At 42.6% G+C, this 13,875-nt stretch overlaps 1 protein-coding gene across 8 annotated transcripts in view; it reads right to left on the bottom strand.

Annotated features, from left to right (window-relative positions):
• Positions 1 to 13,875, bottom strand: part of LOC130078121 (myomegalin-like) — a 129,088-nt gene that overhangs the window by 48,549 nt on the left and 66,664 nt on the right. For 6 of the 8 annotated variants that reach the window (XM_056243632.1, XM_056243628.1, XM_056243631.1 and 3 more), the window contains 5 exons: positions 6,577 to 6,740; positions 2,136 to 2,254; positions 1,633 to 1,796; positions 1,206 to 1,527; positions 469 to 706 (listed from right to left, as the gene is read on the bottom strand). In XM_056243632.1, coding sequence (XP_056099607.1) covers positions 469 to 706; positions 1,206 to 1,527; positions 1,633 to 1,796; positions 2,136 to 2,254; positions 6,577 to 6,740 — 1,007 coding nt within the window. The remainder of the gene's footprint in view (positions 1 to 468; positions 707 to 1,205; positions 1,528 to 1,632; positions 1,797 to 2,135; positions 2,255 to 6,576; positions 6,741 to 13,875) is intronic. The other 2 variants (XM_056243627.1, XM_056243629.1) reach the window with 2 other exon arrangements.

The raw sequence follows: 13,875 nt of genomic DNA on the forward strand, positions 1-13,875 counted from the left end.
GGTATGTTTCTCCATTCTGCTTTATGGGGCAGAGTCATGGACCCCATACCGCCAGCACATCATCAACCTGGAGGCCTTCCATATCCGCTGCCTACAGAAGATCCTCAGCTTGTCCTGGAAAGATCGAATCCCCTGTCCTAAGCAACACTGACTCAATCTGTATGGAAGCAGCTGTGGCCATAAAACATCTGCGTTGGATAGGGCACACCATTCGCATGCCTGAACACCACCTGCCCCGCCAAGTCCTCTACATTCAACTAATGGGCGCCAAGCGCTCCGCTGAAGGGCAAAAGCGGCATTTTAAGGACTATACCAGGGACCTCCTAAAGCGAGCGAACATCCCCCTCACGCAGCTCGAATCTTTGGCACTCGACAGATCAGCCTGGCAGGTCACCTGTGCCACTTCTGCAGTGAGTGAGTGAGTGAGTGAGTGAGTGAGTGAGTGTGTGTGTGTGTGTGTGTCCTCACTGAGCAGCTCTCTGTAGTCGTTCAGCTGTTCGGCCTGCGCATGCACTGTTGCCTCTGACACCATCAGTCTCTCCTGCAGCTCGCGGCTTTCCTGACGACTGACAGCCAGGTCGCTACGGAGACGCTCTGCCTGCTCCCGAAGCCCCGCCTCCACATGCTGCCAGAACCCGACGGCTCCGCCACCTCCGCCGCTCGACCCGTTGCTGTCGCCCTCGACCTCTCTCTCCATTTCCTCATCCTGATCATAAAGCAAACACACTGAAAGCTTCACACACACACTGCACAGCTGAAGAGTGTGTGTTCAACATAACAGATAATATCAGTGAACGAGCCCCAATGTTCTGACCTGAACTTTTTAATACTACAGTCTGCACTGTATGACAGTTAACCAGGTCAGGGTGAGTTAACAGTTCAGGCTGAACCATCGCTAGTGATTGGTTACCTGAGCTTCAGGTCTGTGTGACAGCATTAGTGATTGGTTACCTGAGTTGCAGGTGTGTGTGACAGGAGCACTAGTGATTGGGTACCTGAGTTGCAGGTGTATGTGACAGCATTAGTGATTGGTTACCTGAGCTGCAGGTGTGTGTGACAGCATTAGTTATTGGTTACCTGAGCTTCAGGTCTGTGTGACAGCATTAGTGATTGGTTACCTGAGTTGCAGGTTTGTGTGTGACAGCACTAGTGATTGGCTACCAGAGCTCCAGGTGTGTGTGATAGCAGCACTAATTATTGGTTACCTGAGCTGCAGGTGTGTGTGACAGCAGCGCTCCGAGGTCCAGTGAGTGTGGTCTTGTGCATCTCCTCTTCCTCCTGCTCTCCCGCAGCTTCACACACGGCGGCCCGCGTTTCCCTAAAGGCACTCTGACATCTTCCTCTCCATCTTCATCGTCAGACTCTTCCTCCTCTTCCTCGCTGCACGTACGGTAATCTCTCTGAGGCTCATGGGAGTTTCTCCGGTCTGCTTCACACTTCTCCAAGCCTCGACTCCTCACACACACCTCCTTCACTGCTGATCCAGACTCACTGTGATCCAGTGCAAGACGTTCTTCAGGTGTGTTTCTACGAGAGCAGAGATACGACACGCATCAGAGCAGCAGACAGAAGCTGGTGTGTGTGTTTGTGTGTGTGTGTGTGTGTGTGAAGCTGATGGATGTTATGTTATACCTGACGTGAGTAAGTGAGGAATCCTCAGCTTGGACCGTCACTTCAACCATCTTACATTCGTCTTGATTTCTCTCCACCTCATCACATCTTACCCCCTCTGGTGCATTCTGGGACATCACCGGCCTGCCGCCCTCCTCAGCTCTCTGACAGGAGAACACAGTAAACTACAAAATAACTCCTAACTGTGTTAAAGAGTCCATGAAACGGCTCAGTGAGCCCTGCTTTCTTTCCTATGTGTGCTGATGCGTTTCCTGTCGACACAGGATGTCAGGTGGAACTTATCAAAGGGAAGAGCCAACTTATAAGGAATATTAGATTTTTAGAAGGAAAGGCTTTACATTTAACTGTGTTTATGAGTTAGATAAAGGAGCTTACAGCTAGACGTGAATTAAACAAACGTTTGAATGTCCTGTGGTCTTCACAGTAAAGTGTGGCCTTCAACAGATCAGATCATCAGAAGGAGTGTGTGATCACTAATGCTGAACGAGTGTGTCTCTAGTTACCTGCGCGCTCGTCAGACTCTGAGCCGTGAGTGTGATGTCATTGTCTTCGATGCTGTCCGTGAACTCTTCATCTTCATCACTGCTGTCATGATCTTCATCATCTTCATCACTGCTGGATTCTGGAAGGAAACATGACAGAAACTGACACACATTCCTCTTCACACACTGTTTCATTCTGTCTCTCTACGTCTCTGATTATCTGTGTTTCCAGAGCCGAACCTCCAGCCAAACCTGTTTATCATCCGTTCTTCTGTCCTGCTGCCTTTCCTTTCTTCCTTCTCATTCCCTTCCTTCCTTCCTGACAAGAAGCGCCTGACATCAGAGCAAATTTAAAAGTGCTGGCTAATGCTAATCGTAAATTCTCTAAGATTATTATTCACGTCGGCACTAATGATGTTCGACTCCGCCAGTCGGAGATCGCTAAAATTAACGTTAAAGAGGTGTGTGAACTCGCAAGTACAATGTCAGGCACTGTAATTTGCTCTGGCCCCCTTCCTGTTTGCAGGAGTGATGAGATAGTTAGCAGATTGTAATCACTGGCTGGCTGAAATAATATAGAATTGGAAAAGTTTTTGGGGCAGACCTGACCTGTTGAAAAGAGATGGTATCCATCCCTCCTGGGATGGTGCTGCTCTTCTCTCTAGTAATATGGCACATAGTCTTAAGCTCAAACATGACGATCTGGGGCTCAGGTCAGGAAGCAGACAGACTGGCTAAACCGACCGTCTGCCAGCTGTCTCACGTCACTGAGGTCAGATAAATCCCATCACATAGAGATTCTTTCACCTAGATATCATCACATAGAGACTGTGTCTGTTCCCCCGAACTAGGAAATACAAAAAACTCCCAAACCTATTTAAGGGTAAAAATGTAATTGATGTTCAACATATAAAAACAGATATAATACAAATGAACAAATGATAAAGCTCAGGTTGCTGAATATTCGATCCCTTACTTCAAAAGCACTCATTGCTAATGATATGATCACAGATTATAATCTAGATGTGCTGTGTTTGACAGAAACCTGGCTAAAACCAGACGATTAGATTACTTTAAATGAGTCCACCCTGCAAGATTACAGTTATAAACATGAACCTCGTCTGAAAGGCAAAGGGGGAGGTGTTGCTGTAATTTATAGTAATATCTTCAGAATTACTGAGAAGTCTTGTTTCATATATAATTCTTTTGAAGTGTTGGTGCTTAATGTAACACTATCTAGTGTAAGTGATAAATCCTGTTTGAGATTTGAGCTGGCTACTGTATACCGGCCACCAGGGCACCATACAGACTTTATCAAAGAATTTGCTGACTTTCTATCAGAGTTAGTACTGGCTGCAGATAAAGTCCTAATTGTTGGTGATTTTAATATACATGTAGATAGCGAAAAAGATGCATTGGGATTGCCATTTAAAGACATTCTGAACTCAGAACTAGTCATTGTCGTTTATAGCCAGCAGCCATATCACCCTGTAGCCCAAGACTGGTTGCCCACTGAAGCTAAGCAGGGCTGAGCCTGGTTAGTACCTGGATGGGAGACCTTCTGAGAAAACCAGGTTGCTGCTGGAAGAGTTGTTAGTGAGGCCAGCAGGGGGCGCTCACCCTGTGGTCTGTGTGGGTCCTAACGCCCCAGTATAGTAATGGGGACACTATACTGTCAAAGAGCACCGTCCTTCGGATGAGATGTTAAACCGAGGCCCTGACTCTCTGTGGTCATTAAAAAATCCCAGGATGTCTTTCGAAAGAGTAGGGGTGTAACCCTTCTGGCCAAATTGGCCCAGTGGCCTCTGTCCATCATGGCCTCCTAATCATCCCCATATATATATACCTGTTGGCTTCATCACTCTGTCTCCTCTCAACCAGTAAGCTGGTGTGTGGTGGGCGTTCTGGCGCAATATGGCTGCCTTCACATCATCCAGGTGGATGCTGCACATTGGTGGTGGTTGAGGAGATTCCCCCTTCCATGTGAAGCGCTTTGAGTGCCTAGAAAAGCGCTATATAAATGTTAAGAATTATTATTATTATTATTAATAATACTCTAGATCTAATATTGTCACATGGAATCAATGTTTATGCCGTTGAAATTCTGTAGCAGAGCGATGACATCTCAGATCATTATCTAGTCTCGTGTAAACTTCACTTAGCCAAGGCTGCAAAGCTGACTCCGTGTTACAAATATGTTAGACCTATCACTTCTGCCACTAAAGATTGCTTTATTAATAATATTCCTGATCAATTTCATCTCCTCAGCATCCCAGATAGCTTAGAAGAACTCGATATTGTGACAGAAACTTTTGACTCTTTCTTTTCCAGCACTTTAGACACAGGTGCTCCGTTGCGGTTAAAGAAGATTAAAGAAAATAGTCCAACGCCGTGGAACAACGAGTACACTCACTCAGTCTTGAAGTAATAGTTCAAAATAGTTCCTGTTCACATGGCTACTCGGAAGTGATAAATAATTCTGTATTATACATTTTTAAGGCATGACAAGTAATTTGTTTAGGTCAATTTGTAAAGAAAGACTACATGCCTGCACACATATATATTCAAACGCACATACCTATAGACTAAACACGTAATACGCATGTCGTCAGTGTTTTACAGGTTTGCGTTTTTAAAGCTTGCGCAGAGATAAAAAAAAAAATATATATATATATATATATACATATATATAATTTTTTTTTTACTTCACGGCTTGCACCATGGAACCTATTTCAGGGAGTGCGTTCTCGAGACACCAGGCACTGTTGTTGTGCGAATGAGCGGGCCGGAGTTAAGGGTTTTCTGTTAGAACAGTGTCGAGTAAGTTAATAACTAATGATCTTTGCAACGGAAGGGAATCGATCAAAACTAACTTTAGCTGGACAATAACTTTATTCTAGAGCTGCTGTAAAGTCAAAACAATCTGATGACAGAAAGATTATTTCTGTGGGAACATTCCCTTTACAGTTACTTTCTGCTCTGCCATTCTAGAAACATAAGACGAGAAACTACAGTAACAAAGAAAGAAAGAAAGATTGCTGTAGTACTGCATGAAATATTAAACTAACTATGAACTACAGATAAGCAGTTACACTACAGATCAAAGTGTCTTTATTCCACTCATGCTCATCAAAGGATCATTGGCATCTATAAATCTTCAGATACGTATAAAGACAATAATGTGATAAACTGTATGAATGGAAAATGTGTGCATGTTGTCATGCAGGACAGATAAATATAGATGTTGTGTTTTATATTGATAATGGTGCAAAGACCCAGAGATGGTGTTCTAAAAGTCACTCGTTCAGCTAGTTTAAGATGTCAAAGGTTCACAATGCCTCAGCTAGAGTTTAAACCATCAGCAGTAATACTGGCCATCGTCACAACAGGAAGTACATGGGAATGCCCTATGGTGACCTCTGACCTTCAGAATTATCTGATAAAGAGATGGGCGACCAATGGAGGATCTAAACATCAGATTGACTTATTGTTTATTAAAGGCAGAAGTAACGTTATATCCTGGTCCTCACACTGTCAAAGTCGAGGAAGCCGATTAAACCAGCAGTGAAATCCTGCGATATACAGTGTGTGTAATGCAGTGAACAGCACCAGTTCAACAGCGCATGCTTTCTTTGGCGTTTCATCTTATAGTTTAGCTAATGATTTTAAATCTGCATATTGTCATCAAACCACACACAGTCACAGCCATGCAGATGTGATGAACGCTCTGCATGCATGTGTGAACGACTGCTAAACTGTTCAATGATAAATCAAAACAACACGTGACTAGTGGCGTCTTCTCTGTAGACTTTTCCAGTTCACACACACTCACCTGTGATGTTTACGTTCCTCTTAATCTGAGGAGGAATTATGAGGAAGCAACTATCCTGATTCAGGGATTTCTGACTGTTCAAAATATAGAATAAAAATACAAAAAATACAAAAGGGTATCGGCCAAGAAATCTGCTTAGATTTATTTCTTTTCAGTTTGAAGTACATGAAATAGATTTCATTTTTGCAGTTACAAGAACAAAGCAAGCTAAATGATGCAGTAAAATCAGTGTCATTTGGCACTAAAGTATCGTCTCGTACACAAACAGGGTTAAAGTTAGAGTTAGAAGCCCACACGACTGCTGAACTCACACACACGGCTCGAGCATAAACACAGTACAGAGGAACAGCATATTTCTACATTTGCTTCTCATAAAACGAGTCTGTGTAATTCAAATGGAACATAAGGCTATTTCTGTATCTAGAGTGTGTGAACTCAAAATCATGAATGAATACAGAACATCAACACCACACACACCATTCACAGGCAGACTACTGGGTAAGATGGATTAAACACACACATATATACTGTACAAACACACAGTTCTGGCGGGTTATGATCCTTCATGCTGGACTAGAGCTTCATTCAGATTAGCGTCGGCGCCGGAGGCCAAACTCTGCCATGTCCCACCTCCATAATCGTCCTGGACCTGTGCGGCCCGGTCCATCTCCAGTGTGTGTCGGTCCATCGCCAGCGCTGTGTGTCGACTCGTCTCTAGTGTGTGTCCCAGCAGCTCCCGCAGCGCCTGAAGAGAGTCCAGCTGTTCGTCCAGTGCTCGGGTCTTCTCAGCGCTGCTGGAGTCCAAACACACACAGGTTACATCAGAACCTTCACTCCAAACACACACAGGTTACAACAGAACCTTCTCTTCAAACACACACAGGTTACATCAGAACCTTCAGTTCAAACACACACAGGTTACATCAGAACCTTCACTTCAACCACACAAAGGTTACATCAGAACCTTCACTTCAAACACACACAGGTTACATCAGAACCTTCTCTTCAAACACACACAGGTTACATCAGAACCTTCAGTTCAAACACACACAGGTTACAACAGAACCTTCACTCCAAACACACACAGGTTACAACAGAACCTTCACTCCAAACACACACAGGTTACAACAGAACCTTCTCTTCAAACACACACAGGTTACATCAGAACCTTCAGTTCAAACACACACAGGTTACATCAGAACCTTCACTTCAACCACACAAAGGTTACATCAGAACCTTCACTTCAAACACACACAGGTTACATCAGAACCTTCTCTTCAAACACACACAGGTTACAACAGAACCTTCAGTTCAAACACACACAGGTTACATCAGAACCTTCTCTTCAAACACACACAGGTTACAACAGAACCTTCAGTTCAAACACACACAGGTTACAACAGAACCTTCTCTTCAAACACACACAGGTTACAACAGAACCTTCTCTTCAACCACACACAGGTTACAACAGAACCTTCTCTTCAACCACACACACGTTACAACAGAACCTTCTCTTCAACCACACGCAGGTTACATCAGAACCTTCACTTCAAACACACACAGGTTACAACAGAACCTTCACTTCAAACACACACGTTACAACAGAACCTTCTCTTCAACCACACACAGGTTACATCAGAACCTTCACTTCAACAACACACAGGTTACATCAGAACCTTCAATCCAAACACACACAGGTTACAACAGAACCTTCTCTTCAAACACACACAGGTTACAACAGAACCTTCTCTTCAACCACACACAGGTTACAACAGAACCTTCAATCCAAACACACACAGGTTACAACAGAACCTTCACTCCAAACACACACAGGTTACATCAGAACCTTCAATCCAAACACACACAGGTTACATCAGAACCTTCACTCCAAACACACACAGGTTACAACAGAACCTTCACTTCAACCACACACAGGTTACAACAGAACCTTCAATCCAAACACACACAGGTTACAACAGAACCTTCACTCCAAACACACACAGGTTACATCAGAACCTTCACTCCAAACACACACAGGTTACAACAGAACCTTCACTCCAAACACACACAGGTTACAACAGAACCTTCACTTCAACCACACACAGGTTACAACAGAACCTTCAATCCAAACACACACAGGTTACATCAGAACCTTCACTCCAAACACACACAGGTTACAACAGAACCTTCACTCCAAACACACACAGGTTACATCAGAACCTTCACTCCAAACACACACAGGTTACATCAGAACCTTCACTCCAAACACACACAGGTTACATCAGAACCTTCACTCCAAACACACACAGGTTACATCAGAACCTTCACTCCAAACACACACAGGTTACAACAGAACCTTCACTCCAAACACACACAGGTTACAACAGAACCTTCACTCCAAACACACAAAGGTTACAACAGAACCTTCACTCCAAACACACACAGGTTACAACAGAACCTTCACTCCAAACACACAAAGGTTACAACAGAACCTTCACTCCAAACACACACAGGTTACAACAGAACCTTCATTCCAAACACACACAGGTTACAACAGAACCTTTACTTCAACCACACACAGGTTACATCAGAACCTTCTCTTCAACCACACACAGGTTACAACAGAACCTTCTCTTCAACCACACACAGGTTACAACAGAACCTTCATTCCAAACACACACAGGTTACAACAGAACCTTTACTTCAACCACACACAGGTTACATCAGAACCTTCTCTTCAACCACACACAGGTTACAACAGAACCTTCTCTTCAACCACACACAGGTTACAACAGAACCTTCTCTTCAACCACACACAGGTTACAACAGAACCTTCACTTCAAACACACACGTTACAACAGAACCTTCTCTTCAACCACACGCAGGTTACATCAGAACCTTCACTTCAAACACACACAGGTTACAACAGAACCTTCACTTCAAACACACACGTTACAACAGAACCTTCTCTTCAACCACACACAGGTTACATCAGAACCTTCACTTCAACAACACACAGGTTACAACAGAACCTTCAATCCAAACACACACAGGTTACATCAGAACCTTCAATCCAAACACACACAGGTTACAACAGAACCTTAACTTCAACCACACACAGGTTACAACAGAACCTTTACTTTAACCACACACAGGTTTCATCAGAACCTTCAATCCAAACACACACAGGTTACAACAGAACCTTTACTTCAACCACACACAGGTTACAACAGAACCTTTACTTTAACCACACACAGGTTTCATCAGAACCTTCAATCCAAACACACACAGGTTACAACAGAACCTTCTCTTCAACCACACACAGGTTACAACAGAACCTTCACTTCAAACACACACAGGTTACAACAGAACCTTTACTTCAACCACACACAAGTTACAACAGAACCTTTACTTCAACCACACACAGGTTTCATCAGAACCTTCACTCCAAACTAGGGCTGCACGATATTGAAAAAAAAATTACATTGCGATATTTATTTCCTAACGATATATATTGCGATATTGCAAGCCATCAATCCAGGCTAAAGTCAATAATTACCATTCCAATGATATTAATAAATTCACTAATAAGCAAGCTGACAAAAAGGTCACTTATGTTTTATTCCAAAATTAGAATATATTTCTGTAAACAGAAAAGCAGAACAGATTTTTAAATAAAAAAGCAGCTTTACACCACCAACCCTCTGATTGGTTTACAAAAATATAACTGAAAATAACTGTGTTTTTTTTATAAAACAACTTATAAGCATCTTGGTTCACAATCTTTTGTTTTTAAGTCAACTTTTCTTAGCCAAAGTAAAACAGTGTTGGTCATCATCATCATAATGGCTAAATATATGAAATAAACAAAATGAAATAAAACTTTAATACATTTTGTATTAAATCTTCTAAACAGAGTATTAGAACATGTTTCTGTAAACAGAAAAGCAGAACACATTTAAACAGCAGCTTTACACCAACCCCCTGATTGGTTAAAAAATATATATAAATTAAAATAAATATATAACTTAAAATAAATATTTTTTTATAAAACAACTTAAGCATTTTGGTTCACAATCTTTTTTAAGTCAACTTTTCTTAGCAAAAGAGTGTTGGTCATCATTATAATGGCTAAATATATGAAATAAACAAAATGAAATAAAACTTCTCCTAAACTGAGTATTCTTTAGCATGATGCATGCTTATGTATTCTGTATGCTTTGCTTACTCAAGGTTTTTAGCTAAGAACACAAGTCTATCAACCTTTGCAGGCTTGAGACAGGTTCGTTGGCAAGTGACGATGTTGCCACTAGTACTGAAAAGTCTCTCTGACGGCGAGCTTGTCGGAGGAATACACAAGTATTTGCGGGCAAGTCTGGCGAGTCGAGGAAAGCTTAGTTTGTGTACTTTCCACCATGCAAGTGGATCCTCCTCTTTGTCTATTGGAGGTGTTAGCATGTAGGTGTTTAACTCTGCTTCCACAGCATCCTTTAGGGTCAGAGAGGAATCACCCTTTGCAACAGTTTCACTCTGTTTAAAGAAGCTTCCCAAGGACTTCTTTGCTTTTTTTGCCTCGGGTGCACTGGCACTGGCACTGGCACTAGGCTCCACGTCAGTGCTGCAGCTTGATTTCTCCTGGCATTCCATCATCTGTGATGCCACTCTGGCCTTAACTTGGGTCTTCTTGTCTGCACTGATGAAGTCCATCTTGAACCGGGGGTCCAAAAAAGATGCCATATCTAGCAGCTTCTGAGTATCATCATCTTCGTATTTCTCGTTGAGGTAGTCCAGTATCTTCTTCTTTATGTTCTTGGTCAGGTCTGTGTCTTCCTCTTGCATCTCCAGTAGTGAAGTGTTGAAGAGCTGAAGAACTGGCTTTACAAAGGAGACACTGACGTATTCATCCCCTGAAAGTGCATCAGTGAAATCCAGCAGTGGGCCCAGTGACTTGCTAACTGATTCCAGGACATCTATATCTTGCCAGGTTGGAATTAGATGCCGCACCTTCTTGTCTGCAGACAGGACCTGAGTTAAAGCCTGCTGCTGCTCTAATATCCTGCTGATCATCATCTGTCTGGAACCCCATCTTGTTTGGCATTCTGAGATGAGACAATGTGATGGTAGATTGAGTTCCTTCTGGACTTTTGCCAGGGCATCGCTGGCCTTCCAGCTGTGAGAGAAGTGGCTCACCAGCTTCTTGCAGACTCCTACAGCACGATCAATGCGACCATCCTTTTTCACTGCATTTTCTAAGCGGAGAAAACAAACAAAACATTGCAAACTTTAATTATTGAAGCACACTATTTTATTTTTTAACAATAAATGTGGACATATATATATTTTTTTTGCCACTGATTAAATAAGTTGTTTAAAATTAAATGTTTAGTTTCTTTTCTTTTTTTCTTACGTTTTAAAGCTTTACAAAATGCAACACATTTATTTTACAAGTTTTTGTCAGGTTCAAGACAGGTTATTAAGTAAAAAACAGCTGAGTAAAAATTTATATTTAGGATAAGGATCATGGTCATTACTCACCAACTGCAAGATGCAGTCTGTGGCCGAAGCACTGTAGCCTGGTCCACTTGTTCAGATCGGCAGCTTTCACCATGTTCGCTGCATTATCTGTTGTTATACAGACTTGACGTGTCTCATCTAAGCCCCAAGCCGCCACCGCTTCTCTCAAGGCCTCTCCGATATTCTCGGCTGTATGACTCTCCGGGAAAAATGCCGTCTGCAAACAGCGGCTTTTTATCTCAAAGTCCTCTGTGACGAAATGGACGGTCAGACTCATGTAGGGCTCCGTTGTCCTGCTGGACCACAAGTCTGTTGTAGCTGCATAATATTCCACGTGTGACAGCAGCTCTGCTTCAATCTTAGATTTGCATTTTTCATACAGCTCTTTTATCGCAACTTGGGAAAAATGCGTGCGGGATGGTATAACATACCTCCTGTCAAGCGTTCGGATCATTTTCTTAAATCCTTCTTTGGTGACGGTGTTTAATGGCAACATATCTTTAGCTATATGAAACGTTATTGCGTCTGTTATTTCTTTATGTCGTTGAGAGCCTTTCTGGTAAGGTGTCACACTGGCAAAAGCATCGCAAATAGTTTTTTGTTTTGGTTCACATCCAGATTTGACTTTGTATTCGTCGTAAAGAGCTTTGTGGTGCCGTTTTAAGTGATCAGACAAATTGGTGGTGTTTCCATGTTTTGTGGCCACAACTTTATAACACTCCAGGCAAATTACCTGTTTTTGGTCAACATCCTCCTTTTTGTAGCCGAAATAGTCCCAAATAGCTGATTTTGATTTTCTTTTTGGTACAAAATCATCCTTTGTTTGCGGCGGATTCTCTTCGTCGCTCATTTTTAGCTACAGGATTGCCAGATAATGTTGGCTGTGAGCGTAGCCGGTGAGCAGCAGCAGAGCGAGCGAACCAATCACTGTGCAGGCATGCGGAACGTGCATGTCACCCCAGCAACAAGCCATACAACAAACTCGTGTTTACTGTGTGCTACCGTTCTCTTAATACGTCCGGGTGCTACCCTTCTTCACATCGCATGTTCCGACGATGTGACTATCGCGCATGGGCACATCGCGATGTCGATGCTAAAACAGAATATCGTTCAGCCCTACTCCAAACACACACAGGTTACAACAGAACCTTCTCTTCAAACACACACAGGTTACAACAGAACCTTTACTTCAACCACACACAGGTTACAACAGAACCTTTACTTCAACCACACACAAGTTACAACAGAACCTTCTCTTCAAACACACACAGGTTACAACAGAACCTTCACTTCAACCACACACAGGTTACAACAGAACCTTCACTTCAACCACACACAGGTTTCATCAGAACCTTTACTCCAAACACACACAGGTTACAACAGAACCTTCTCTTCAAACACACACAGGTTACAACAGAACCTTTACTTCAACCACACACAAGTTACATCAGAACCTTCACTCCAAACACACACAGGTTACAACAGAACCTTCACTTCAAACACACACAGGTTTCATCAGAACCTTCTCTCCAAACACACACAGGTTATAACAGAACCTTTACTTTAACCACACACAGGTTTCATCAGAACCTTCAATCCAAACACACACAGGTTACAACAGAACCTTCACTCCAAACACACACAGGTTACAACAGAACCTTCACTTCAAACACACACAGGTTTCATCAGAACCTTCTCTCCAAACACACACAGGTTATAACAGAACCTTTACTTTAACCACACACAGGTTTCATCAGAACCTTCAATCCAAACACACACAGGTTACAACAGAACCTTCACTCCAAACACACACAGGTTACAACAGAACCTTCACTCCAAACACACACAGGTTACAACAGAACCTTCTCTTCAACCACACACAAGTTACATCAGAACCTTATCTTCAAACACACAGGTTACAACAGAACCTTCTCTCCAAACACACACAGGTTACAACAGAACCTTTACTTTAACCACACACAGGTTTCATCAGAACCTTCAATCCGAACACACACAGTTTACAACAGAACCTTCTCTTCAAACACACACAGGTTACAACAGAACCTTCACTTCAAACACACAGGTTTCATCAGAACCTTCACTCCAAACACACACAGGTTACAACAGAACCTTCACACACACACAGGTTACAACAGAACCTTCTCTTCAAACACACACAGGTTACAACAGAACCTTCTCTTCAAACACACACAGGTTACAACAGAACCTTTACTTCAACCACACACAAGTTACAACAGAACCTTCACTTCAACCACACACAAGTTTCATCAGAACCTTCAATCCAAACACACACAGGTTACAACAGAACCTTTACTTCAACCACACACAAGTTACATCAGAACCTTATCTTCAAACACACAGGTTACAACAGAACCTTCTCTCCAACCACACACA

This window comes from Rhinichthys klamathensis, unplaced genomic scaffold, assembly GCF_029890125.1.
Source record: "Rhinichthys klamathensis goyatoka isolate OS25496 unplaced genomic scaffold, OSU_Roscu_1.1 h1tg000818l_1, whole genome shotgun sequence".
Lineage (NCBI taxonomy): Eukaryota > Metazoa > Chordata > Actinopteri > Cypriniformes > Leuciscidae > Rhinichthys > Rhinichthys klamathensis.